Source organism: Miniopterus schreibersii, assembly GCF_964146895.1.
Source record: "Miniopterus schreibersii genome assembly, chromosome: 12".
Taxonomy (NCBI): Eukaryota; Metazoa; Chordata; class Mammalia; order Chiroptera; family Miniopteridae; genus Miniopterus; species Miniopterus schreibersii.
The window spans coordinates 25,487,904-25,515,696 of record NC_138112.1 but is presented as its reverse complement, the minus strand read 5'-3'; the positions used below and the strand labels follow the sequence as shown (position 1 = coordinate 25,515,696).

The 27,793-nt window shown below is 41.7% G+C and overlaps 1 protein-coding gene across 1 annotated transcript in view; it reads right to left on the bottom strand.

Annotated features, from left to right (window-relative positions):
* Positions 1-1,207: 1,207 nt before the first annotated feature.
* CTSC (cathepsin C) overlaps positions 1,208-27,793 on the bottom strand; it is a 36,971-nt gene continuing 10,385 nt past the window's right edge. Inside the window, exons 3-7 of the mRNA XM_081154296.1 lie at positions 17,336-17,496; positions 11,480-11,635; positions 8,529-8,644; positions 3,302-3,433; positions 1,208-1,938 (exon numbers count right to left, since the gene is read on the bottom strand). Coding sequence (XP_081010422.1) covers positions 1,439-1,938; positions 3,302-3,433; positions 8,529-8,644; positions 11,480-11,635; positions 17,336-17,496 — 1,065 coding nt within the window. The 3' untranslated portion in view covers positions 1,208-1,438. The remainder of the gene's footprint in view (positions 1,939-3,301; positions 3,434-8,528; positions 8,645-11,479; positions 11,636-17,335; positions 17,497-27,793) is intronic.

Genomic DNA, 27,793 nt, shown 5'->3' with positions numbered 1-27,793 from the left:
CCGGGGCGCCACTTCAGCTCAAGGAGAATGACAGTGTCATTGTAGTGAATCACAATGCAAAAAGTGCATGAGCCTGGCCAGCCTGGCTCAGCGGTTGAGCATTGACCTAGGATCCAGGAGATCCTGGTTCGATTCCCAGTCAGGGCACTTGCCCATGTTGTGGGCTTGATCCCCAGTGGATTGAGGCAGCCCATCAATGACAAGTCTCTCATCATCGATGTTTCTATCTCTCTCTCCCTCGCCTTTCCTCTCTCTGAAAAAATAAAAATAAAAAATAAAATATATATATTTAAAAAGTGCATGAGGTTTAAGACAAGACTCTGAGACTTAACATGTGAAGGTGAAACTTGCAAGTAGGCACATAGTATCCCTGAGGACTTGGATTCTCTGGTGAGACTCAGTGTCTCAGTGGCTCAAGGAGGACAGGACTCAGAAGACCCGGTGCTGTTCATGACTCCATTACTCACCGTCTGTGTGACCTTAGATGAGTTACTTGTCCTGTTCCTAGGCCTTCGTCTCTCTTTCTGTGCAGAGGTTAGATTGCATGATCTCTACCTACAGTCTCTTCCAAAAGACTTGTGGTGCTTGTTTATGTTTTAGAGCTCTGACTGCCTAATTTTGCCTAATCTATCATTTCTAATAGATGCCATCTGTTTACTCAGCCCAGAGGCTTCATATCACTGTGAAGAAGATCTTGGAGATCCAAAGATCTGTTCAAATCTAAACTGCTAATGTTCTACTAATTAAGCTACAACTGCTCACCAAATGAAGGCTAACCAATACTTTCAAATTCAAGATAAACCATCAGAAGCTTAACCAATAGCAAGATTTTGCTCAAAACTCTTCTTTCTTTTCACTACGACTTTTGGCTCATCAAATCCAGGGGATGATTTTAGCATTCACTACTCGTTATTTGAACATATGCCCTATCATAAAGTTCCACAGATTTCGTTTTTAATTAAAATACCCTAAAATGCTTTTCCTCCTTAAAGCATTCATATAAGTGACACAGTGAAATCTGAATACACACACATAAATTCTATAATACCTATTGCTCAATTATCTACAAAAAAAAAAAACTTTAAAAAAATTTAATAGTCATTGCCACATTTTCCTTGTGGTTTTCATATAGCTTTTTTTAAAAAAAATACAGCCTGTTTAAATTAGAAATGAGTAGCAAAATCCATTACCGCATCGCTCACCGCCGTCTGTAAGAACCTCATTTAATTGAGTACTTATCCAAAAAATTAGGCTAGTGGTTAATGGCAAAGGTACATTCAAATCAAGGGCAGTTTTAATTTCAAAGGCAAAAGTCCCCATAGGAATCCAGTTGTAGTCTCCTGCAATCGCTGCGAGGAACGTCTGCAGTCTGCGAATAAGCCACCCCCTTCCAGGGCGTGATGGGGGTCAGCGCAAACTGCTGGGGGGGGGGTCCCCGCTACAGCCTGGGGATGGGCGTGGCCGCCACGGCGATGCTCTCGATCGCACACTCGTCGGTGCCCCTGCGGATGCGGAAGTAGCCGCCCTCGCCCCAGCCGGTGCCCCAGCTGTTCTTCACAATCCAGAAGTCCTGCCCGGAGGCGGCGTCCGTGCCGTAGCCCACGAGCAGCACGGCGTGGTTGGTCAGCTCGAAGGGGTTGAAAGGGTCCCGCAGGCCCGTGTGGTGGTAGACGCCCCCGCGGTAGTGGAGGAAGTCGTCGTGCACCTCGAAGGCCACGGCCAGGGGCCCGTGGCGGACCAGCTCCAGCCGCATGAGCGCCTCGTTGCAGGCGCCGTAGAAGCCCCCCACGTAGCCGTAGGCGGCGGCGTAGAGGCGCGGGCAGTCCCGGGGCGCGCAGGGCGCCGCGGCGCCCGCGTAGGGGAAGCAGGCCTCCTCCAGCACCCCGAAGTCCTGCGCGTGCTTGCCGGCCGTCAGGTAGGGGAAGCCGCCCTCGCAGCCTGCGGGCGGCACGGGGTCACTGCGGGTCCCAGGGCGCGGGCGCGGCGCCCGCCCCCAGCCTTGCCTTTCCCCCCAGCCTTTCCTTCCCCCCCAGCCTTGCCTTTCCCTTTTTGCTGAAGCTGTTCCCAGCTTACGTGTGGCTCCGCGCGCCCCCCGTCAGCCACCTAGCTCGCGCTCCTCTCATCCCGACCCACTGGCAGGCACTGACCCGGCGCCCGCGGGTGCCTGTGGCATGGAGGCGCAGCGGCAGCCCTGACGCCTGACTGTGGGCTCAGATCCAAGGCTGTGGGCGCAGCGGCTGAGCGGGGGCCTGGGATCCAGGCGGCCCGGGTTCGAATCCCGGTCAGGGCACAGGCCCGGGCTGCGGGCTCACCCCCAGCAGGGGGCGTGCAGGAGGCAGCCGGTCAAGGACTCATCATTGATGTTCCTGTCTATCTCCCTCTCCCTTCCTCTCTCTGAAATCAATAAAGATATATTTAAAAAAAAAAACAACACACAAAACAAAACTGTGTGAAGGGTTTCTGTATACCTCTGTTTACGTATCGGTAAAATACAGACAGCAATAGTGCCTTTCCTGTAGTGTTAAATTAGCCACTGCAGGTAAAAGCAATAAAAGTTCACTGTTATTGCCATTATTAAACATCCAGACACCACACTGTGGCTCTTCGTAAAAGGAAGGGCTGTCTTGATACATCACAGTCCCCAGAGCCTAGAGGTCACAGTGTCCATGTTTGACAAGTATTTCAGAGAATACTGGAAAATAATCATTCACCCGCAGTTTCACTGGTGAACTAAGAAACTTCCTATTGGCCAAATCTGGGGTGGGCAGAAGACAACTTTAAAATGGGGATGTTTCTCTCTGCATCAATGGCAACTGGGCTTTCTACATACATTACATATGCCCTTTTCTGAAAATATACAAAATTCTAAACTTATCCTAGAGAGAAACCAGTGTTAGTTTGGTTTTAATAAGAATTAGGTTTTGGAGGGAGATCATGGTGGGAACTGAAACTCTAAGGGTTAGAAGCTGTGTGGCCTTCAAAATATTGCAGAATCACTTCGTGTCTGTTCCCTGTCTATAGATCAGGGATCATATCTGTTGGCTCAGGGTTTTGAGCGTTGGTGGGTAATATATCTTAAAGGCTCCTGAGAGGCAGGGCTCATTCAGTCTATGGTCAGTATTGACATTTTGCTGGATGATGCAGTGAATGCCATGAGAATCCGCTAATAAGTGATAGGCCTGGAACTTGCACCGGGGTTTTCTGACTGCAGACATTGTACTCTCTACTACACCATCCTTTTGTCTTTACCAACAGTGGCCAACCACACACAGGTAAATAGTGCCTGACATACAGCACTTACCTTGAGCATACTGGCTGCAAGACACAACCTCCTGAGGACTCAAGATTGGCGTCTGCGTATTGTTGGTTAGTATACGTATTCTTGCTTCCAGCATACCCATAGAAGCAAATGCGTAGCAGCTTCCACAAGATGCTGGTGATGGGGAAAAAAGACACATGACCCAACAGATCTTTGACGCACTCACAAAAACAACACAGAAAAAGCTGAGTGGTTAAGATACGTTCATATATTTATATTGAGTGTTGCTGCTGTTCATAAGAATGAGCACAATAAAAAAGAATCAATCGAAAAACATGACTGACCTTAAAGGCAAACATTAAGATTTCAGCTTTTTCATCGAAAGGCAAATGTTATCATATGGGGCTTTCCTTGAGAATATTTTAAGAGAATGAAAAAGACCAAAAAAAATTCCTAACTTCTGCAAAGCATTTGACAGTATTCTTGATCGTGAAGAAATGATTTATGTCCACAGAGTGAGAGAAAACTATGGAGGGAGACATGTAAGCTGAGCTATTAAATAGCTCCAGAGCAGCACTTTCTAAAGCAACTTGCTGGGTGGAACTAACCCTAAGAGTGGTTCAGGTATGGGTATATTGTAGAGAGCTGGGTTCAACCAAGGACGCAAAAGACAACAAAGCCCAAGAAAGGTAAGAGAGTAAATGTAATGATGGGATATGGTATTGAAGGTGGCCGACGAGGAAATGAAGATACAAGGCAGATGGAGGTAGTGAAATTGAAAGTAGACTGGCTCTAAGGGGAAAGGGTAACAGCAGTATAGCCATGGACCCTGGGAAGTATTACTGAGAGGAGAGAGGAACATGAAGCAGCTGGAGGGAGTTAGAGAGAAGGGAAAGGAAACAGCTTCATTTAACACCTGGATGTGTGGCAAAGACAAAATCAACTTATCTAAGAAGCGCATGCTAAAAACAGAGTTGCTGTTTCAAAAGAAGGAAAAATGTATCATGAAGTAAAATACGTGAACAATATTATTTTTCTATGGTTCTTCAATATGTGTGGTTAAGAAATAAATAAGAAAATATGGCACATATGTAAAAAATTGGGACTTCTACTTGTTATAATTCTAGAAAGAAATGAATATAGACAACAATGTGGTGGGGGGTAGGGGAGGCAAGACCTGGGTGGAGGCAGGCAAAGGGAGGAAAATGGGGGATATCTGTAATAGTGTTAAAAATAAAATAAATTTCTATTATTGCATATTCACTCACCCACTGATACATGGAGATATGTTTGTACCAAATCCAAGACATCGGGTATTAAGTGCAATTATACACAATTGGTATGTTGTTCACTTTACTAATATTAGTTATCAAATTATCTGAATGGTGAGCGCTCCCTTATGCACGTAAAGTAGGATTAGTGAACAGACAATATTACAATTAAAAAACACACTCATTCTACATAAAGAGAATGCTGCCTTTGTTCTTTTTTAATAAATCTGAATTTAATAATTTAGTAACTGCCTTCCCTAGAGAGAAAAATATCCAGAAGATAGGTCACCTGGAGAAGGTAGCTGTTTAGGCTCATTCCTCCCTGAGTGCAAAGGAAATCCAGCATACTCTATGCTCAGCCTCCAACATCCTAAACTCTCCTTGAATTTCTTATATTGTTTTCCACAAACTATACTGTAAGTTTCCTGGAGTGTTCATAGGAAGTTTGTTTTCTTCACCTTAGCGCCTGATGCAACGAGGGAACTCAATGCATGTTTGTAGAAGGAAGAGTCAAGTTATGAACAACAGATACATATTTACATCCAGGAAAAAATGACTTCAATGGAAAGTCAACCTTGACTTGTTTCTAAGCTATAGGAGAGGCTGAACCCTAGACTCTAATGTGAGCCCTAAGTAATTCAGCAATATCAAAGGGCCAAAACCTAGAATCAGAGCCCTACTACCCTTTAACTGCTACGGTTTCTGATGTTCCCCCAAATTCTCCCCATAAACATCTCAAATTTATCCATATCACATCATATACTGCTTTTGCTGCTGAGGGATCACCTAAATTATGAACATGAAAAGACAAACACTTGGAAGGGGGCCTTGGAATTCATCTAGTGTACAACCCGCTCACCTCTCCAGAGTCACAGAGCTAATAAATGGCAGGTGCTAGGCCTACGTGTCTCCCAATGCAGGCCTAGTGTCCTTTTCAGTTCATAGGTTTCTACCTACTTTAATGAATCTTCAAATTTTCTTTCCTGTAATCTAATTACTAAATAAACTAAAATTATTTTATACATTTTGTTCAGACCGTCCTTAGGAACCTCCCCACCTTTCAAATGGTGGAATGTCAAAGAAACACATGAGTGACATTAAATAGCCAAAGCCAGTGTTCCTATAATGAAAAAAAAATAACATTCCAAATAACGGCCCCATTTTGGCCATCCAGCATTCTTGGCCCATGGCAGTATCTCTTGGTTATTTCTGACCATTCATCACCGTGGGAGGGACAAGCCACACGTCCATGCAAGAGATCAGAATGTGCTGTGTTAACAGAGAAGCCATGGGAATGAGAGGAGATAACCTCTCTCAAGCCCCCGTTGCTCCCAGAGAATGTGTTACATGCCAAGGAAACTAATCACTTCTCCAAAGTCAAGAGCCTGCATTGTAAAGGACCATTACCTCTTAAGGACACGAGGGGAGATCTGGCCGATAGAACTCTGAAATAATCCAATTTCCGCACTCTCAGATAGATAAATGTGACTTTCTGAACACGACTTAACTATGCTCAGCTTCACCTTCCAACAGCAGAAAACATACTGAACTATGAGTAGGGAGTCGGGATTCCCTTTTTCCCCCTCTCCCTCTTGTTTTGTCACTCAGCTGTGTGACCCTGGGCAAGTCACTTGATCTTTCTGGCATTTCTATCTTGGGTGTAAAATGAGTTTGAGGTTCCTGCGTTCCAGAATAAACAGTACTTAAAACCCATCTGAAACGAACTACATTTTAAACATTAGCAAAACACTCTGGACTTGATAATTAACGTGACCTGGGGGACACCCTTCTTCTCTCTTGAAGATATAATAAATAAAGGCAGCATCTCTTCCAATTTCCTAGTTCTTATAAGCTCTCACACTTCAGAGTCAACCTAGCTACAAGGCTGGTGCTTAAACCTGTTTTCAAGAGTAAAGATAAAACCTCGCTGGTCCTCCCATTATCTCTTTTTTCATTTATCTTGATATGCTCTCTGCAAAAAGTTGTGAATTCCCTTAACTGTGGCTAAGTTTGAATTCTCGGTTATACAGAACACTGGTGTTCTTAAAGTTAGTGGAAATTTCCAAGTAGCCCAATTAGCAGGAAGAGAAAATATTTTTTTTCCAACTGAAAGTACAGAAAACCAAAAGAAAGTCAAAAGAGGAACCTCTAAGTACACTATTTTCTCAAGTACCAAAGAAGATACTTACAGACAAGGAATCGATTACAAAGCAATTAATCTATCGAATCCCTCTGTTTTTAAATCACCCATGTCTGTACAACTCAAAAAGTATTAGCTTTCTCAAGCTACAAGAAAATCAAATGTCAAAGAATTTGGCTTTAGAAAGTCTTATTTCCTTCCCCTGAATTACTGTCTCATCACTAGTCAATCATATCTTTTGGGAAGTGAGTGAAACTAAACTTTTCTTTCCACCTTCTCCTATGCTTCCAATGAATTTTAAGAACACCTTCTCAAATCACTTCTCATATTGTATTTTAACATTTTGCTTGTAGGTCTTGCTAAACCGTATTTCTAGGACAAGGGCCATGTCTATCAGTCTTTATTCCTCCGCCATGAAAACAAATTCCCAACAGTTGTTAGACACTCTATAAACATGCAACACAACAGAAGCAAGCCTGTGCCAGGCCCTCATAATCAACACTGACTTGCAGTATTTAGTTAATCCTTTCGAATAAGTACAGGAAATCTGTTTGATGATAGAAAAAAATTTTAACCCTAACATCAACCCTTAAATTTCACTTTCCATTCATTTTTCAATTACCTTCAAATTTCTTTCATTTCCAATCCCTCCTTTCCAAAGAAGCCCTCCCTCCAAAAAAGAGAAGGTAAGGGAGGATGTCTACACTTTCTCTAGAGCCTAAGAGTGTCCCAGAGTAACTGGTGCAAAGGGAAGACAAAGAGCTGAGCCCTCCTGTGTCAGCTGAGGACCAGGGACCTTGCTGACCGGCTGCTCTAAGACCTGCTCAAAGCTCTGGACGCTGAGAACACTTTGCAAGAATTCGGCGAGGACAGAATGGGAGAGCCCCTGGTGAATGCCGAGAAGTGGGAGAGGCTGATTATCACTGAATTTTTAGAAAAGGGAAAGAACAATTTATCTTTGGGTATTAGTAACTTATAATCTCAGGAGATTATAATCGGACTGTTTCTAGACTGCAAATACTACATATATTTTAGGATAACAAATCAGTCACATGTACTGCAACTATCTTCAAAACAAGCTGAGAAGTAATAAACCTGAGTATTATATAAATGATTCTCCAAATCACTGTTGGCTAAAATTTAGGACAGTAAGATATTTTGCCATCAAGTGCTATTAGAAGAAGAGTTATTAAAGGTACTTATACTGTACCCAATTTCTGGAAATAACTGGTAAAATGCAATTACAATGATACTTTTGGTAAACCTGGGCTCTGCTCCCAGGCCACCATTTTGAAAGCCAGGTTAATATTTACCATAAGATGGAATATTCTGACATAAAATGAATGGAAATGTCACAGATAAAAAAATCTACCAGAAAAAAAAAAAAAAGGATCCATTTTCCTGGGCTTTTATAGTAATTAAAGACTAAATGATGGGGTCAGGACAGGGAGTGGGAAGACAGGTAGCAAAGTAGGATTCCAGCAAACCACTCGCAGAAGGAAGACCAATTCTAGCTGTATACAATTCTTTGTTTCTACGTGAGTCTCTTCTACTAGGAGGGCAAATGAGTTTCGCTTACATATCACTCTGATTAATTCCATTAGCTACACGGAATCTATATGAAGAAAGATAATTAAGAAATTCTGAGCTCAGCTGGAGAAATTAGCTAGTACCAAAGTCTGTTCTGTATACAAAAGGAAGGAGTGTTCATTGGCCATATCATTTCCATTTCTTTACTAAGGTGAATCACGCCCATTTCATCTCTGTATCCCCAGAATCTGCCCCAGAGCTTGGCACATAGTAAATGTTCAATAAATGTTTCAGAATAAATTCATGAAAAAATTAGACTTTTTTTTACCTTGGTTTCGAACAGGGGTAACAAAATTGGTACCATGAACATTTCTCCAGTCCCAGGACGGTGGCAAATGTAAAAGCTCTTTGTGAATTTCAGCAGTTAGTGGCGCAGGGTTCGGCCTAGGATGGAAATATACATTCGACATCAATATATAGTCTTTCCTTTAAGGATGATTTCCTATCTTCGAATTCCATGATTTCAACCTCCTGGCTGGCTAAGATCTAGATTCAGACCCAAAGAGCGCTTGTCCCATCATGTTTCAGTGTATCTATTGCACAATAATATACAATCTATGTAATGTCTCTATTACACAACTACGCTGTATAAATGGCTTTCATTATCCATTTCTCTTTCATGATTCAGTAATTTTCTATGAAATGACTGGTTTTGTGTATCACTGCTATGCTATTTTTCGTACTTCTCTGACTTTTAACAGATTTTGACCAAGAAAGTAGACATGGGAAGTAAAAGATGGCCTACAAAAGATGTAGAGAAACAGGGGAATTACTGATGTCTGACTCAGGAGGTGGGTGGTAGTGGCAGTGAGGTGGTAAAAGAAGTCAAGTAGGCGCAGAAAAAGGTCTAAGTATAAAGTAGGCAGACTAGCTCCATAAACAGGACAAAACTGCTTCGTCATAATAGAACTACACCTTATACGATATGCTTGGAAAATAAGACACAAAAGGTAATTGCCTGGGATGATGAAATGATAGACATTTTCTGGAAATGAGAAAGTTGTTCTACAAGCTTCTCTGTAACAGAGATTTAAAACACACACACACACACACACACACACACACACACACACACACACCATTTGATTTATTTTTAATCGTCACCCGAGGATATGTTACTGATTTTTTAGAGAGAGAGAGAAAGGTAGAGGGAGAGACAGAGAGAGACAAACATCGATGTGAAAGAGAAACATCGATCGGTTGCCCTCCTATATGTGCCCAGACCAGGGAACAAACCAGCAGCCTAGGTGTGCGCCCTGCTGAGTAACGGAACCCACACCTTTTGGTGCGCAGGCGGCGCTCCACCCAGCGAGCCACGCAGCTGGGTACACAAAACATCCTGGGTCCAGCCACACGAGATTTCTTAAAGTCTGCCCGCCTCCGCCAAATGCTCTGCGTTCCAGTCCTTTGTACCGCTGCTCTTTTTATCTAAAATGCCTGGTGCCCACCGCTTGGAAGAAATCCCCTCAGAGTTTTTCCCTGACTTCCAATTTTAAAGACTGGTGGACACAGCAGCCTCCACCCACCAACCCTCAACAAAACTCACCTCTCTCTACGCGCCATCGACTCTTTTATTAGGGCACTACTGTTACACTGCGGTAACATGTATTTTCCGTTATTGTAAACTACTTGAATTTCTTACTCAACTTGGAACTATCATACCACAGTTCTAACGTTCCGGTAGTTACCCAGTTGGTTTTTACCAGGTTCCAATTCAGTCACTAGCAAAGATTATTTCTGGACTTCATGTCCTCTGCAACTAAACCCAAATCCTCTCTCACACACTGCTCTTAGAGATGATACAAGTTAATGCTAGGACAAGATGAAAATGAGATGAAAAAGAGGGAAAAAATATCACCTATGACCAGTAATCATAACCTTGAGAACTGTAAGGATAGTATATTCCATACAGAAATGTCAATTAATTTTTCACTCAAATATTAACTAAGCCAGGGACATTGCTAGAATGAACATGAGGTGGTCTTTGACCATATGAAAGAATTTTTTAAAAATATACCAGCCCAGATGGTGTGGCTCAGTGGCTGAGCACTGACACATGAACCAGGAGGTCGTGGCTGGATTCCCTGTCAGAGCACAGGCCTGGGTTTTGGGCTCGATCCCAGTAGGGGACGTGCAGGAGGCAGCCAATTGATGATTATCATCATTGATGTTTCTCTCTCTCCCTCTGAAATCAATAAAAACATATTAAAAAAATAAAAAATAAATAGAAATATATCAAATTCCTGACTATATAAATTAAAAGTATTATGACCTAATTTCTCAAAGTAAGAATACACCATGGGGTATGTAGCTAAACATAGGAAATGTCACTTCTGGCTGAGGGTAGTAGAGATATATTGATAAGAAACATTTTTGTTGGACCTTAAAACAGAGAAATGATTTTGAGATTTTCACAGGTGGCAAATCTGACAGTTACTACAGGCAAGCTGAGGGATATCTGAGGCAAAGGGAGTGGCATGATTGGAGGCCGGAGGTCACAGGAGTGGAAAGTTTTCAGTAACTGTGTGTCATGTGTTTGAAAGCAGGTCACGGTACTAAATATAGCTACGGTAAAATTTAGATGGTTTTGGTTACCAAGTTAAATTTATTCATTAGACAATAGGTAGTAACACAATAATAGCTGAGTACAGAAAGATGAAACTGGCAATATTTGATAGAATGGCTAAGAATGGGGGCAGAGACAGAAAGAGACCAAAGAAACAGGGCCAACGAGAAGGGGGCTGATCCACAATGCAGGAAAGAGGCGACAAAGCCCTAAGGCAGCATTTAGAAAACAGAAAGGGAGTCACGGAAGGGGCAGAGGCTATGAAAACAAAACCCATAAATAGGACTTGGAGAGCGTTGGAGTATGTACAAATAGAAGAGGGAAAGGTCAGAAAAGAAGATAACAGGCCTGGCCGGTGTGGTTCAGTTGGTTGGAACACTGTCCCATTTACCAAAAGGTGGCAGGTTCGATTCCCGGTCAGGGTTGCAGGTTCGATCCTGATTGGGGAACGTGCGGGAGGCAACTGATAGATTGTTTCTCTCTCACATCAATGTTTTTCTCTCTCTCTCTTTAAAATCAATTAAAAAAAAAAAGATAACAGAAAAAACTTACGTTAGGATGACCAATAAAATGGTGGGCAACCATTCACTGGAAGGGAGGATGGCATTCAGCACAAATGCCTTTCTTAGTGGTAACGAGATGTGCTTTATTACCTGGGGAGTCTCTGCCTGTGGCCACCACTTCTCCTAATCATCTCTCTCAGGGTCAGGGTCTCATATTCCATGTATGTGGTCGCAGTCCAGGACTTCTGAACGGTGTTGATTGCCTTCACAAAGTCGGGATTATATTTGTAGAGCCTATCAGAATACCTGCCAACACAAGCGAGACAGCTTTAGGCACCCTCTTCACTGATGGGAACGGCCTCCGCTGAAACAGGCACTCTCGCTCCGGGCTGAAGTGGGAAATGGTATCGTCTCTCAGGAACGCAATTCTTTTATTTTTGTAATGTAACATCAGCACTTCACTCAAATCTTCAAAGCGGTTTTTATTCTGAAGCAAAAATGTGTCAAAAATCCACACATTAAGTGCACCACGGCATAGAGAGAAGCGTGCAATGCTGAACTGCCAGTCAACGGGAAAAACAGCATCACATACACTGAACACAAAATTTAGATAAACTGAAATTATCAGATAAAATAAAATCCACCTTCAGAAAACAAATATCAAAATATTAAGGAACCCTGAACTATCCTTAACCCTAATGAGACTTCACTGTACTCAAGTCATTTTTATAGTGAGGCATGCGGACCCCATCGACCCAGCTAAGGAATCCTTGGGAGCCTCGAGCGATGGCACCAGCCACTCCCACAATAAATGGTAAGCAATTTTTGATCTGAAAAATTCCCTTCGTTTAGCTCTAAAGACACCAGGCTTTTGGTGTCATTGACCCTCATATTTCAAACAAACTGTTGTTTACAGTGTAGTTTGTGTTCGTATCCTTTGTTCAAACAAAGCTGTTTTCTGGCATCAAAGCAAATTTGGCTTGGTTCATATATAAAGAGGCAACCTATGAGTCCAAAAGGCAGCGTCTCCTTTGGCCTGAGGAGACACACACACACACACACACACACACACACACACACACACACACACACACTTTCTCTCTCTCTCTCTCCCTCACAGAGTAGCATGGAACTGGAATGTCTCCTGCGGAAATAAAAGATCAAGCTAACTAAGATGTACGTATAAAGATGCTCAATGAAACACTTGTATTAGCCATAGATTATGAACAACCGAAACAAATGTTCTAAGACAAGGGACTGATTAAATAATGGTACTTAATTTACTATAGAGTTTATTCAGTAAAAATGTCTAGAAGCTTATTTAGTGATATGGAAGGGTGCTAACACTGTATTAAATTAAAAAGCAGGATATCAAAGGAGTTTACACAAAAGTAACCAATTATGTGAAAGTATAATACATATTTATAATGTAAGTACATCTTTAAAACGCCAGCCATGGTTATCTCTGAGTGGTGACATAGGATCACCATCTTGCCCCACCTCCTCCAATTTCTACGATGCACCTTTATAACTTTGCAATAATAAAAGAACAGAACAAACTGTATAACGTATGTAGAGATCACGGCAAACATTGTAGCTACATGACTCAAAAAATTATTCCATATGAACATTTGGTTTATATTCTTGGTTCTTGAACCTGGAAACTTACTAGAAATGCTGACCCTAAAAAGCCAACCCAGGCCATATGAATATGCTTTTTTTAAAACACATCTTTATTGATTTCAGAGAGAGAAAGGGAGAGAGAGAGAAACATCAATGATGAGAGAGTCACTGATCGGCTGCCTCCTGCACGCCTCCGACTGGCGATCGAGCCCACAACCCGGGCATGTGCCCTGACGGGGAATCGAACCTCGATCTCCCAGATCCTAGGTTGACCCTGATGGCTGAGCCACGCCCACCAGCAGGGCTGAATATGCATTTTAATAAGATCCCCCTCCCCTCCAACTCATGACGCACATTAACATTAAAATTTGAGAAGCACTGATGCTTAATGCTTGGATTCAGATGTAAATAAATAAAACACACAAACAGCATGCTAACAAAGCAAAAATAAAAATTGGGGAACTGATTATTCATTTAATCCAAAAATACATCACAGCTATGTGCCCGGTGCTAAGAATTATAGAATTTATCATATTATTATGACTAAATAAGATTCAGTAGCTTAAGTGTGACTCACTACCCACGACTTCCACAAACTTTCCATTACGCAAAGCAAGTCAGACCTAACCTGAGTAACATCTTATGCATACTGTGAACTTTTCTTTCTCTTAGTTTAGATGTTTTCACAGAGACCATTTTGATAAAGTCAAAGAACCTGGCAGCACTGAAATTAATAAGAAAAATGTGCAACCACATTGATAATGATTTAATGTTTTTAGCAAAGTTCTTCCCCACTTGTGGAAAAGTGTGAAACCAGAGAGGTACCTTCGTTAAATAGATTATAAAACCACCTGTATCATATTTCTCACAAAACTATCACAACAAAAAATTACAGTTATTTGTTTCTTTAGACAAAAGTAAATTTTAAATTGTAAACATATACCTTGAAATATTTTCCACAGATAAGAGTCACTATTTCATGGACTTTAAGTATCTGAGATGCAGTGACCAGCCCTATTTCCCTTGCTGTATCTTAACATCTAGAAAAATGTCCTATGCTATGTGCATTACAGTAATGACAAAGGTCTTCAACACCATTATTTTTAGTGTCTAAGATCCACTGAGATTAAGGAGGCAAGGAGACGGCTCCAAACTCCAGAAGGTGGAGGAGAGTGAAAGTCTCGGGCACCTGATGTAAGGGAACCGAAACAGCCTTGAGCACAGCAGTGATTGTGAAACCGAGGAGGACAACAGCTACAACTGGGGTGCTCTGAGTCCAGCCAATGACCCTGGAGCCAAAAAGAAGAAAAAGACAAAGAAAGAGAGAGGCAGCGAGACAGACTGAGCCCAGGATCGGCCTGTGAAGATGAACTCTGCCAGCAGAGGATCCGGGAAATTCAGAAGGCCACTGAACTGTTTTCCGTGGGTCCCAACCTGCCAAAACAACGGAGGAGGCTAGCAAGGAAAGCTACCTGTCCCCCAACTGGAAGAAGCCGAACACCCAGAGTCCTGCGGAGCCTGACATCAGCCAGGAGCCCCACACCTTGCCCGGGGCTTCATACCCTCCTGCATGAGAACTGCGTGGGAGGCGATGACATGTTGCAGATCCGATTATTCCCCAGAATTTCTCGTATGGGCTGTCCAGTGCCCAGCTGGCTCCCCCAATGGCACTGCCGTGTTCGAGGGGTCTCAAATTGGAAACCGGTTGGGTTCATCGGCGACATCCCAGCAAACACCCATGTCTGTGACACAAAGATGGTAGAGCTCAATGTCCTGTGTGTCCACAAGAACTGCGCTCCAAGAGGTTGGCTCCAGTCCTGATCCATGAGATAACTGGGCAGGTCCACCTGGAGGGCATTTTCCAAACTGCTTACACTGCTGGGGTGGAATTACCACAGCCTGTTGGCACCTGCAGGTACTGGCATCAGTCCCCAAGCCCATGGAAGCTGACTGAAGTGTAGTTTTCCCAGCTGAGCAGAAATATGACCACACAGCTACCATGAAGCTCCACCGACTGCCAGTCTCCCAAGGCGGCTGCTAGACTGCAGCCAGTGGGGGACCTGAAGCAGTTGCACCTCATGTCAGTCGTGAGCCAGGAGGAGGTGGAGCTCTGGTCTACCCCCGGGGACTATCGTTGACACTTCTGTGGAAGAGAATGCTAACGGTGAGGTGACAGAGGTGAGGTGACAGGACCCCCTGAGCTTGTATACCTTTCCCTCCCCAGCAGAGTCTAAGGCTGCTTATTTTTTCTACAATGTTCCCACCCAGACCGCTCTTCTAAGACCTCATGAGCGACACCCTTGTTCTTGCCAAAATGAAAGGGTTTGGCATGCTCGATGCACTGGATCTCATGAAGAACCAAACCTTCCCGGAGAAGCTCGAGTCTGGCGAGGGGACGGCGACCTGCGGTATTATCTTTACCATGGGAAGTGCCCCAGCATGGGGGCAGAGAAGGCTGGGCTGGTGTGACAGTAACCAGCTGCCAGTGAGATTCTGGATAAAGCCACGGAGAAGCAAACCTGGGAATGGAACCCCACCGCTTGTTGGTCCAATTTTCATAAATGTGGGAATCTTGACAAAGGGAACAGAAACGAACTGGCTTTACCCAACCTCCGCTGAACTTGACAACTGTACTATAATGGCGCAGGGCCACATGATGTCACCGCGGGCCACGTCTCTGGCCTTCCTGTTTTCCAGTTAATCACATTCTTATGCAGCCCTGACAGAGGGAACGTAATTGCTGAAAACTAGCTCATGACTGGGATATTCTGGAGTTAATGGGTAAATAATAAAGGCATATATATTTTTAAAAATCCAATGAGATTAAAAATAATATACCTTACTATAGGTTAGCAGATCATTAAAAGCTGAAAGAGCCCGGCTGGGCTTGGCTCAGCAGTTGAGCATCGACCTAGGATCCAGGCGATCGGGGTTCGATTCCCGGGTTGTGGGCTCGATCCCCAGCGGGGGGCGTGCAGGAGGCAGCCGATCAATGACTCTCTCATCACTGATGTTTCTATCTCTCTCTCTCTCTTTTCCTCTCTCTGAAATCAATAAAAGATATATTAAAAAAAAAAAGTTTATAAAAGCTGAAAGAGATCTTGAGAATAATTTCATCCCAAATGCTCATTTTACAGGTGAGGCACCACAGGTTTGGAGCACACCAGTTTGCAGCTTAGCGTCTTCACTAAATGAGGCAATGTCTGAAACATCGAAAAGTGCAATATTACATAGAATATCCTAAACGGTAGGGTAGAGAGTGAACAGCATAGTGGGAAATGTGTTGCTCAGTGATCAAGCCAAGCAAAGCAGTTTAAAAGCTAAAATCAAAATGGGGGGCATGGACGAGTCTAGATCTAGGTCAACACTTTCCAAGATAAGCACATTCTGTCCACGCTGAACTCATGTCCTCCACCCACATCTCCGTCACAGTCATTCCCTGCCAGTGTGACCTGCTTTATATGATGAGTTTGTTCAGTACACTGTCAGTGGATTTTACAACTAAATAAAACAGAAAAAGCTACTACCAGTAATATTTTTCTTCTTCCCAAGCTACTAGAAGTCTGAAATCTCTTATTTGTGTGGTTCACAGTTGCCTAAAGTGCACCTAACTTAACAAAAACATTAACTGCATGTTACATAAGCTAAATTATGTACTGTCAAAATTCGTATTTTGAAGTCCTAACCTCCAATACTTCAGCATGTGACCGTATTTGGAGACAGGGCCTTTAAAGAATAACTTAAGGTAGAAACAGGTCATATGAGTGAGCCCTAATCCAGTATAGATGGTGTTCTTATAAGAAGTGGAAATGGGGACACACAGAGAAGATGGCCATTTGCAAGGCAAGGAAAGCGGCCTCAGAGAAAACCAAACCTGCCCACATCTTGATCTTGGACTTCTAGCTTCCAGAACTGTGAGAAAATAAATGTCTGTTGTTTAAGCCATTTAGTCCGTGGTACTTTGTTGCGGCAGCCCTAGCAAATGACATACACTATATAAATACTAAGAATTTTAATTTCAGTTACCATTGCCTTGTTCAAAATTTATGTTCAGTTAGTACCGCCTACACTTGTTGCAACATAAACATATGTACCTACAAATATTATGCAATGTGTTTTTACATGGCAGTAATAAAATGATTTTTCTTTATTAGTCCTTGCAGTTCTGTAGTCCTCTTATACGTTACTTTTGGAGTGCTTTGAAAAAAAAAATGCTTTCTTCTCTCATTTACATCAGTCAACATATTTTCCCAGTAAAGTTTTGTTTCCAAGCCAAATAAATTGCATATAATCAAAATAAAACTTTCGAAGAATTAACATACACACAGAATTATATATACTATAAAACAAGACCGAAGGTATCTTTCATTTGTGACAACTCACTTTTCCTGGAGACCGTCAGGGTGAGCTGCGCGCACTTTCACACTCGCAGCGCCCGCCTTCCGTCCGGTGAAACACGCCCAGTTCCGGCCCAGCACGTCGTGCACCCACCCGGTCATCGTCTCGTTGCAGTAGCTGGTCACCTTGCTGCCCTCTTCTTTATACTGCAATTCAGTAAGGGAAGGAGAGGCCGAGTGAATCTGTGGTCACCTCCCAGGCACAGTAAAGACACCCCTGTTTTGGTTCACCTTCTGGATCAGCCTCTGCCAAACAACACAAAGACTTCACCCTGAGCCCTAACATTGTGAGAAAGTATTCCAGAGGAGACATAAATGTCTATATGACAAGCACTGTTAGGCATCAAATAAAATTTACACAGCAAAACCCATCTGGGTACGAAAGGCAGGAAAGAAAGGAACAGTTTTACAGCAACTGCCACATTCCAGGCATCTTACCAATTACCTTATTTAATCCTCACAATCAGCCTATGAGGAAGGAGACACCCAAAACCCCTGTCACCAGGGAGAAAACAGAGGCTCAGCTCAGACAGGATGTATAGCTTTTACCCAAAATAACAGAGCTGTCGAGTGGCAGAAAGAAAATCCTGCTCACTTTTTCCACTCAGAGAAGGTCCACTCCAACAAAAAACAAGAACAAGTGGTGAAATTTTTCCATAGGACTAAACAAAATCCTTTCTTCTGTCAATTTTTGAATTTATTAGACTTCTGATCATGAGGTGGCTAAAGTAACCTGATTACTAAGTATTCTGTCTACTTTATTTCACTAATATGGCCCTTTGTCTTATTTCAATGCTAATTATAAAGTGGTAGATCCAGGATTTGAACTCAGAGGCTTTGGCTCCAGAGCCTAAAACCCTCATAACATCTCCTCGTGGGGAGGGAGACGTATTCTCCAATGAGAGCGCAAAGAGTGTGAGATGGGGGGTGGGGGTGGGGAATGCATGCTAAGTTTCTATGAGAAGGGGCTTGGGCACAATTTCAGGCATGGACTTAATTTAATGAAACAAAAGCAGTCAAACTGACACCACAGTCACCTGCGTTTCAATGCTTTTCTTGACAAAACTATACAGTAGGTTGGTTTTGGCTCATAGGCTGTAGTTTGCAGACTCCTACTCTAAGAAGACAAACACTACTTTACCTGCGTGCATGGGCTGGCATACTTCCCCTTTAAGGGCCATACTGAAATATTTTAAGGCTTGCAGGCTTAAGGCCCCTGTCACAACCACTCAACTCTGCCATGCAATGTAAAAGGTGCACAAATACTTAAGTGAATGAACAAGACAGTTCCAATAAAACTTTATTTACAAAAGCCAGACTATAGTTTGCAAACCCTGAGTTTAGAGGAATGAGTGGGCTAAACTACACTTACAGATAAAACTACCTTATGGCATCTGACTATCTCGGAATTCAAGTCATGGTTAGTGGTAAAGGTAAACATGTATGGCCTCAGAATCCAAAAGAGCTGGATGTGAGTCCTGGATTCACCACCCACTGAGCTATATAGCACAGGCCAAGTTACTAAGGGCTACGCATAGGCATGTTTGCTTCAATCTTAGTAGTTGATGATGTGAAACCCCTCTGTCCATCTCGGGCTAAGAGTATCTTCACTAGCACAAGGTCAGCCCACCACTCCCACGTCCCTGCTAAAGCCCCAACTCAGGACAAGGAACACTGCAATAAAGGCCTAGGATGCGATCAGGCTGCAATGTTAGAGGGTGCGCTGTGTGAAAAGACGGACAACATTTATGTTTATTGTGTTGAACTACATGAAACTGCAATTTTTTTTAAAAAAAATATCTTTCTTGATTTCAGAGAGAGGAAGGGAGAGGAAGGGAGAGAAACATCAATGATGAGAGAGTCATTGATCGGCTGCCTCCTGCACACCCCCGACTGGGGATTGAGCCTGCAACCCGGGCATGTGCCCTGACCGGGAATCGAACCATGAGCTCCTGGATCCTAGGTCGATGCTCAACCGCTGAGCCACGCCCGGCCGGGCAAAACTGCAATTTTTAGCCAAAAGCAGCCTCATGTTGGTAAACTCATATGCTACAACCTCCACCCCTCAGAGTTCTATTCAGAGTTTCTCTTTGGCACAGGCTCTTGATCATGTCCCTTCTCCCTTGTCACATGCCAGTGACACAGGCCAGGTGTGGCTAAGCTGATGCTCCCCCCTCCTCTGCTTTTTAGAAAGCAGTCTCAACAAGGCTGTAAGAGTTCTTGAGATCTACGTTGCAGAAATCATCAAAAACAAATACATGGGGGGGAAGCCACTAAACACAGAAGACACTCACTTCAGTACAACAGAAAAGGTAAAAACAAAAACAAGAACCAAGGAATAGCTCGAATTTTCAAGTATAAAAATGATTAAGTAAATTATAAATCAGAGGAGTATTATATAACATTTTAAATGATCCATGAGTTATACAGCAGAAGTGGGCAGACTAAGGCTAGGGAAGTCCACCTGCTCTCATAAATAATGTTTTACTGGCCCACGGCCAGGCCACTTGTTTATGTGCTGTCTGTGGTTGTCTGTTTGCTACAGCAGCAGAACTGAGCAGCTGCCACAGAAACCATAAGGGCCACAGAGCCAAAAATGTTTACTACTTGAGAAAAAGTTTGCTGATGCCTCTATAGAACAATAGAGCTCCTACGACACATTAACAGGAAAAAAATAAAAGGTGGCATCATATAAATTGTTTATGAAATATGATTTTTAAAAATGGAAATGAAAGGTGAAATGAGTCCCTGAGTGGGATTTTCTTGGTTATTTACCAAATGGAGGTTGTTATATAAATTTTGTGAAATTAGTCACTTTTAAAAATACTCTTATTTCCTATGAATGAGACTCTTAGGGTGGATGGGGAGAGATTAATCAGGGAACTTGTATGTTTATGGGCATGGCCCATGGACGTGGACATTGGTGTGGGGAGGGCCTGGGGGTGGGATGGATGTGAGGTGGAGGGGATCAGTGAGGTTAAAAGGCAGACATCTGTAACGGTCTCAACAATAAAGATAAACATTAAAAAAAGAGAGATAATTAATGGAATGCTGTGATAAAATAAAGTCACAGAGAAATTTTTTTTCATAAAAAAATAAAAATACTCTTACTTCCTAAGAATGAGACTCACAGCCTACAAGAGGAGTCTATGAGGGATGGTCCAGGTGTTACTGGAGGCCGCTAACTTGGATCCACCTGTTATTATGATCACACTTCCTGAAAACAATCGTTATTTACGTAACTTATTTTATATTTTGCTAAGTTCTTTATTTTTCGAATATATAATGGTCACACAATATTTCCCTGTCACTGTGCGAAGTTCTAGGTACGCACGCACATATGTATTGATGAGGCCCCAGCCCCTAAGAAGTTTAGAATTCAATGAAGTAAACAAACATGTGAATAATTCATTCCAACATCACGTGGTTCAGAAGGCTAACCATGCTTGGAGAAGCCCAAGAAACTTCCCCATCTAAGCAAAAAACTTAGATCACAGATGAAATGACTTTCCCAATGCACCAAAAGACTTGGGGGCATTCAAAGTAGAAGAAATAGGCCTTGTGTTTCTCATCAGTGTGGTGTTGCTCACCTAGCTGGCATGACTGAGTCATATTCCAAGCACGATGGTTACCACCAAATAAACTTCCCCTGTAGGAGGAAGGCCGACTTGTTTTGAGAGGGGGGAACTCACTGGAGCATGACTGACTGCTCCAGGCCCTGAATCATTCATATGTGTTCGCTCCTGGACTCTGCTCACCAGCAGTATTACAGAACCACTGGACCTTAACGTTTACCTATCACTTGATAAACATTTCAGAGATTGCTCATAAATCTTAGAGGTTCAAGAGAACAGAGAGATAATACAGTCTCAGGGAACAAAAAAAGAGACCTAAAGAAGGCGGCCTAACTAGAATTTATAACCCAGGACTCCGAGAAGCAAGCGTTCTTCCCAATGCCATGCACCACGTCTCCACATACTTTGCCTTCTCACAAAGAGCTAGGGAAGCAAACACGAAGTCCACGGCCAAAACCACCGAGAGGAGATGCTTGGAATCCACGCGGCAAAGGCTTTAACCCCGCTATGCAGAGGGTTTCCCTCTATATCGCTCGAGCCTCAGGATTTCTTGGGATAATAGACATTATTTTTCTCATAAAAAAAAAAAAGCAGCTTTGCAAAGTGAAACGGAGAAGAAAAATTCAAATATAGGTTGACAGGTTACAAGGACCACTGCTTAATCCACTTTCCTTAAAACAAAACAAAACAAACAAAACCAAACCCTGAGGCCCAAATTGTTGCAAAGCCCTTCAAGGGCCACCTAAATGCTCTAGACCTACAAACACTAATGGCCATCTCCCACTGCTCAGGTACCTGTTTCCTTGGCTAGTCAGTCCTTTCAGAAACCATTTTTTGTCATAGGTTTTTGGTACAGAGCAGAGGTAAAGGACACGTTTTCCAGGCGTGGTGACCCAGGCTGCGTTCAGCTCTGCCACTCACTGGCTGTGTGATCCTGAGCAGACTACTTATCCCCTCTGCACTCCCGGTTTCCTCACCCATAACAGCAGGACGACACTGGCCTCCACCTGCCGGGCCCTGTTTTATATATACCAACCCATGTCATTCTCACAGCAGCCTGAGGTTATTCTTGACACACGGGCGGGCACACACACAGTGAGCACTGTGAGAACAGGATTTTTATTTATTCAGGAAGCAGGGTACCGTCTGGCACTAGGAAGCAGCTAGAACAACAAATGCCAAGGCCTATTCCAACAATAACACAGCTCAGAAGAAATACACAGTTTAGAATGAACAGCAGTGTGGTGCTGCCGTGGTGTCGGAGACCAAAGTCTGGCTCAGTGTTACTTCAGACGTCAGCTTCTCTCCAGGCCTCAGCTCCCCTATCAGCAACTTGAGCTTGACCTAGAAGTTCCAACCTATCCCTTCAAGCTTCCTAATGACACACTCCTTACATCTCTGCGTTTCCTATTTAATATTCATAAGGCCGGGTAAATAAGTCTTAGTTTAGACACACTCCTTTTTTATAGAGTATTTATATATCTAAGGAATCCTAAATAATCCTTAAAAAAGCCAAAAACTACAACTGTTTTTGTTGATTTAACTCAAACAAATGTACGAAGGAAGCTATCCACTTGTGTACCATATCTGGTACATTAAATTGACGGAATTATTTTCCACTCTAAAATTTCATTTTATATTATTATGCAGCTTTCCCCAATCTAAAATAATTTGTTTTTAGAACCTAAAGTTACCTTATAAAAGGTAGGACACTGTGCAAGACAGCTTCAACTTAGGAGGAATGAGGCATTTCCCCCTGCCCCCGCCCCCCCCAAAGCCAAGTCCTCAGTTCCTTCACTCCAGAGGACCACACACTGTGCTGTTATCTTCTTGCTTTGAATGTTCCCAGGGTATCTGTCATTTTCCCTGCTATTGTGAAATACTTCTTATGTGATTTTTGACATTATTACCAATTAAGAAGCTGAAATCTTGGCTACATGATCCAGCTTGAAATGTAGCCAAAATTTTTCTTCTAAGGGTTTTATTTCTTTTAAATAAATATTAGCCTCTGAATACTGCCTTGCACAGATGGGCTAATTTAAGTTTCTATTCACTTATGCCAATTTTTATTGCAGCAAATAGATAATTCCATAAAATGTGAAGAACCTCCAAACCTTTGCACTTAAGTTTAGAAAACTACTGGGATTCAATAACTATCCATTTGCCTTCTTCAAAATTATTCCTGGGTTGCCAAGCATTCACAAAAAACCCCTTCTTCCATTTCCCACTTATTTTATTAACTATTCAAATAGCTCTACCAAGAAATATTAACCAATTAAAAAACATGTTGATCTATTTTAGAACTTGTTATTTACCATGGCTCTCCTTCTCAACTGCTTTCTGACACACAGAGGGCAGAAATATCACTTACACCTTGTTCCACTGTTTCCCTGATTAATAATATACTTAGCAAATATTTGAATACTTTATGTAATGCACTGGCTACCAGACAAGTGTAGTCTAGTAAAAAGGACTTTGACCTTTAAATCCTTGTTCTGCCACGCCACTTATTCATGAGCAAGTCACAATTAGGGAGCCTCAATTTCTTCATCTGATAATGGAAATGGTATCTACTTCGCTGGATAAAGGATAAAGATGACACTGAAACTTGAAGAGTTTAAAAAGTTTGAAACACTAAACAAGTAACAATTTAAACTCTACTATCTGTAACCATGGGGATACAAAGACTATGTAGGCTGTCAAAGAAGTTCCAATTTAGCCCAAATTGTCAACTGAGCAGTTGATACAGGTCCTATCCTGTCAACCAGTGATCTCCAAAATGAGATGAAAAGGTAATCTATAGAAATACTGGAAAAATATATAAGTTCTATTTATATTTGTAATAGATAGGATGTCCCAAAAAATGTATATACATTTAAAATAATTATAAAGACAATGTTTATTAAAAGTACGTTTCATTTCTAAAATTAAGCTATCAGCTGTTAAAGTGTGTATACATTTTTTGGGGGGGACACCTTGTAGATATAAAATTGGAAATCAACTATTATTTAATATACAAAGCAGCACTGATACCTCCACACAGTTCCAATATCAGATGTTCACTTGTCATGCACAATGTGCTACCTATGAGATGGTTAGGACATAGCATAGTCCCTTTTATATGTGCCTGCTTAAACTTATTTGTGTACTTACTGATTTAATTGAGTTCTCACAAAATGAATAAGTAGCTTAAAATAATACTTGCAAGGAAACCAGGATTTGCAAATACTAAAAATGTAAATAGAAACAAATAAGGAAAATGACAAAGCTTACATTTACCCTGTTCCTAGTATGAGTTGTGTCAGCCCTGTTAAAAAATAAGGTTTTAGAAACAGATGCTGTGAAATGGTCCCATCACTGTAGTACTCACTTTTTAATCTTATTTATCAACAAAACAAATATTTCCGTTCAAACATGTCTATTAAATTGTAATCATCCCTAATACCAAATAGCAATTCTTCTAAATTCTACTAAACCTTTGACACTCTTAAACATGCAACAAAATGGGTCAAAACTAATAATACTATTTATTTAAAAGATTTTAATTAGAAAATTCTGTTTCCAAATGTTGAAAATTTTAATGAAAATTATTGGTAACAAAGACTCTTATGTTGCTTTTGGCAACAAACTCATGACCATGAAGCATATTTATATATTGTTTTCAAAGGTTATCATCATGAAATTTATTTTGGCAGGATATTTTTGTGATGATAAATATATCAAACAATATTTATTTATATTTATTATTTCATAGGTGTGAGAGAAAACATTAGTATAGTAGTGCATGTATATAATTTTTAAATGTATCCATATTACTGTGGAATATGTAATAAAAACTTTGGATATCTAGGTCTAGCCCATCGAGATCATTCACCATTTCAGAAAAATGGAATGGTTTAATGTAAACCATATACGCAGACATATTACATTCCAGCAATACTTAAAGACAAAGACTGTTTATTCCATTTTTTGCCTTTGGTTTGCTGTATACATAATGGGTGGGGCAAAAGTAGGTGTACAGTTGTGAGTATGTGGAAGTTTATTCTATTATTATTATTTATTATTGTATTATTTTCCATATGAACAACTGTAAACCTACTTTTGTCCACCCTGTATAATCTACATGAGTGCAGATAAACCACTTCCATTCGTTCTCAGGTCTGGGGGGTGATTAAGGCCATTAGATAACAACAGGAGAAAACAAGGCACATTTTACTAAACTGGTATTTTGCCAAACCCACCCAAGAGTATCACATCTTTTTTTTCTTTTAAACCTCACCAGAGGCCATGCACAGAGAGAGGAAGGCGGGGGGGGGGGGGGACGACACAGATGTGAGAGAAACGGCAAAGGGCTGCCTTCCTTTGCTCACCAACTGGCAATCAAACCCGTAACCCGGGCATGTGCCTGACCATGAACCGACCCGGCAACCCTTTGGTGCACAGGAGGCCGCTCCACCGAGCCACTCCGGCAGCGCAAGAGTGCCACAGCTTTCCTCAGGAAGAGACAAGCTTCCCCACGTTAGTTTCAACGGTTTGCTCTAGTTTTCTGCTTACTAAATAGACTTAATTAACCATTTTTTAAAAAATAGAATTTTAATGAATTAGGAAACTGTCACAGTGGTTGCAACCAAATAACTTCCAGCCTTTTACTGAAGAAATCGGAAGATAGAATTACATGTAAAAATGGAGGGTCATAAATTTATTTATTTCCAGTACTGAAAAGGTAGTCAGTTAAAGCAAAGGATATGTTCTAAAACTAGTAAACAAACAAACAAAAACGAGCAATTTACCACTCAGCAAAGGAGCCAAAATCCCTTGGCTCGTTCATCACTTACTTGCTCATAAACTCTTTTTATTTTAAATGTATTTTTCAATTATACTTGACATACAGTATTAATTTCAGATGTACAACTTAGACATTTATGTAACTTACAATGTGATCACCTCAACACTACCCATCTGACACCATACCTAGTTATTACAGTATTACTGACTACATTCCGTATGGTATCTTTACATCCCTGGCTCATAAACTCCTAACGCTGTGAGCTTGGGAGAATCCCAGTGTTCATTTAGCTGGTGTTTCCAGCTGTGCGTAACAGGAATGCGGCACAACCTACAGCATCCCAGGCTAGCTGACTCTCCAGGGTCTGGGGAACCACGGCGGTCATAAAGTTATTTCCCCTGACAGCTGATTTAGTTTTTAGTAATTCTGAAAGTTTACTCTTTTTAACTTTGAGTCCTATCTTGGCCTCTGTTGTCTCACACAAAAATTAAAACATAAATAAATAAACAGAATAAAATTTAAAAGCCCCATCTGTCTTCTACAAAGTCATTCTACAAGTAAGACCTGAGGATCCACAATAGGCTCTGAGGACTCAGAGGTAACAGTAATTCTGGAAACATATCAATAAAACAACATACAACACAATGATATATTACTCAGTTCTCTTTCTTTTGCAAATATTTATTGAAGCCCTATCATTTTCACACATTGTGCTATACATAGGGAATAAAATAAAATGGTCAATAATACAGAGTTGATCCCTGCTGTCACGGAGTTTAACGACCAGAGGACAGGACAAGCAGGCAATTACAACAGAGAATGCTAAGCAGTCCTGTATCATGCAGCCTTCTAACACATGTATTTGCAATTTCGTACCCACCAAATCTTCTCTTCTTCCATAATCAATACAAGCATTTAGATGCACAGTGACTCTTAGAGAAACAAACAAAAAAATCACTTTTGTAGGGGTGATTTTAAATTCCATAATACATGTTTTATACACATTGGTTGCTTTGTCAGTATTTACATCCTGAAAATCAGTTTGAAAACATACAACTCTGTCAGGACACTGGAGGCAGGTAACCTGATATATTTTAGAGCAAAGAACCCAAACTATACACATAGTACTATTCCTGATTTGTGCTTCTATTACCCTATAGAATTAATTATTTGTAAGCCGCATTACCTGTGAGAAATCTTTGAAAAGACAAGAGAAGCATGGTCAATCTTCCAAGTATCTATAAATCTCTATGTGCATGAGCTGCGTAACATATATGGGGAAATTAAGAGATTTTCAGCCTGGACAACGATGAAAACGTGCAGTCACATCATTCCATTCCAGCAGGGTTAGCACTACCTGAGTGGAGGTACCAGCAAAGCACAAGAACCAAAATAATGGGGTTTCTCCCACTAACGGAGAGTCGGGGAGGGTTTCACAGAGGTGACATAAGGTCCTGAGTGAAGAGGAATGATCGGGTCCAGAGGTAGGATGGAAGAAAGTATCCAGGTAGCAGTTGGCTGTACTGTTAACTTCATCGTTGTAAGATAGAGCCTTCCCAGAAACGCAGACCAGAGCCCCTCAGATGGCATCAAGTTATCTGAACTCAGTGTAATGATGGCAACCTGCTGTCTAGAGAAAGATTCCTCCGTTCAAGCAGGGGTGCAGGAGGGAAGTCCTCCCAGACAATATGCATTAGGTGGAGGCCCACATTTTTGGTTTACCAAGGCTGATATTAATCAGGTCTGAACAACTGTGGAGGAAACTAGGCCATTGTTCAGCAGGAAAGAGCTAAATGATAGCCATCGGTATGAACAATAGTGGTATTAAGAGAAGTGAACTTGGCAAAGGTACTTAAATTGTACTTAATTTGAAGATTACAAAGCTCTCCTTACAATTTGGGGGACTATAAAGGGAAGGTGAAGGTAATTTTTTTTGTCTTAAATGACAGGACCCTGGCTTGGGAAAGAGCGAACAGCCTCATTTGGAAAGGAAACCTAAACTTCAAGCCAATTCTAAAATCTCAAGAGGAGCCAATGTGGTGCGTATTCTATTCCATTAAACTGACATTTGCGATGTTTACAG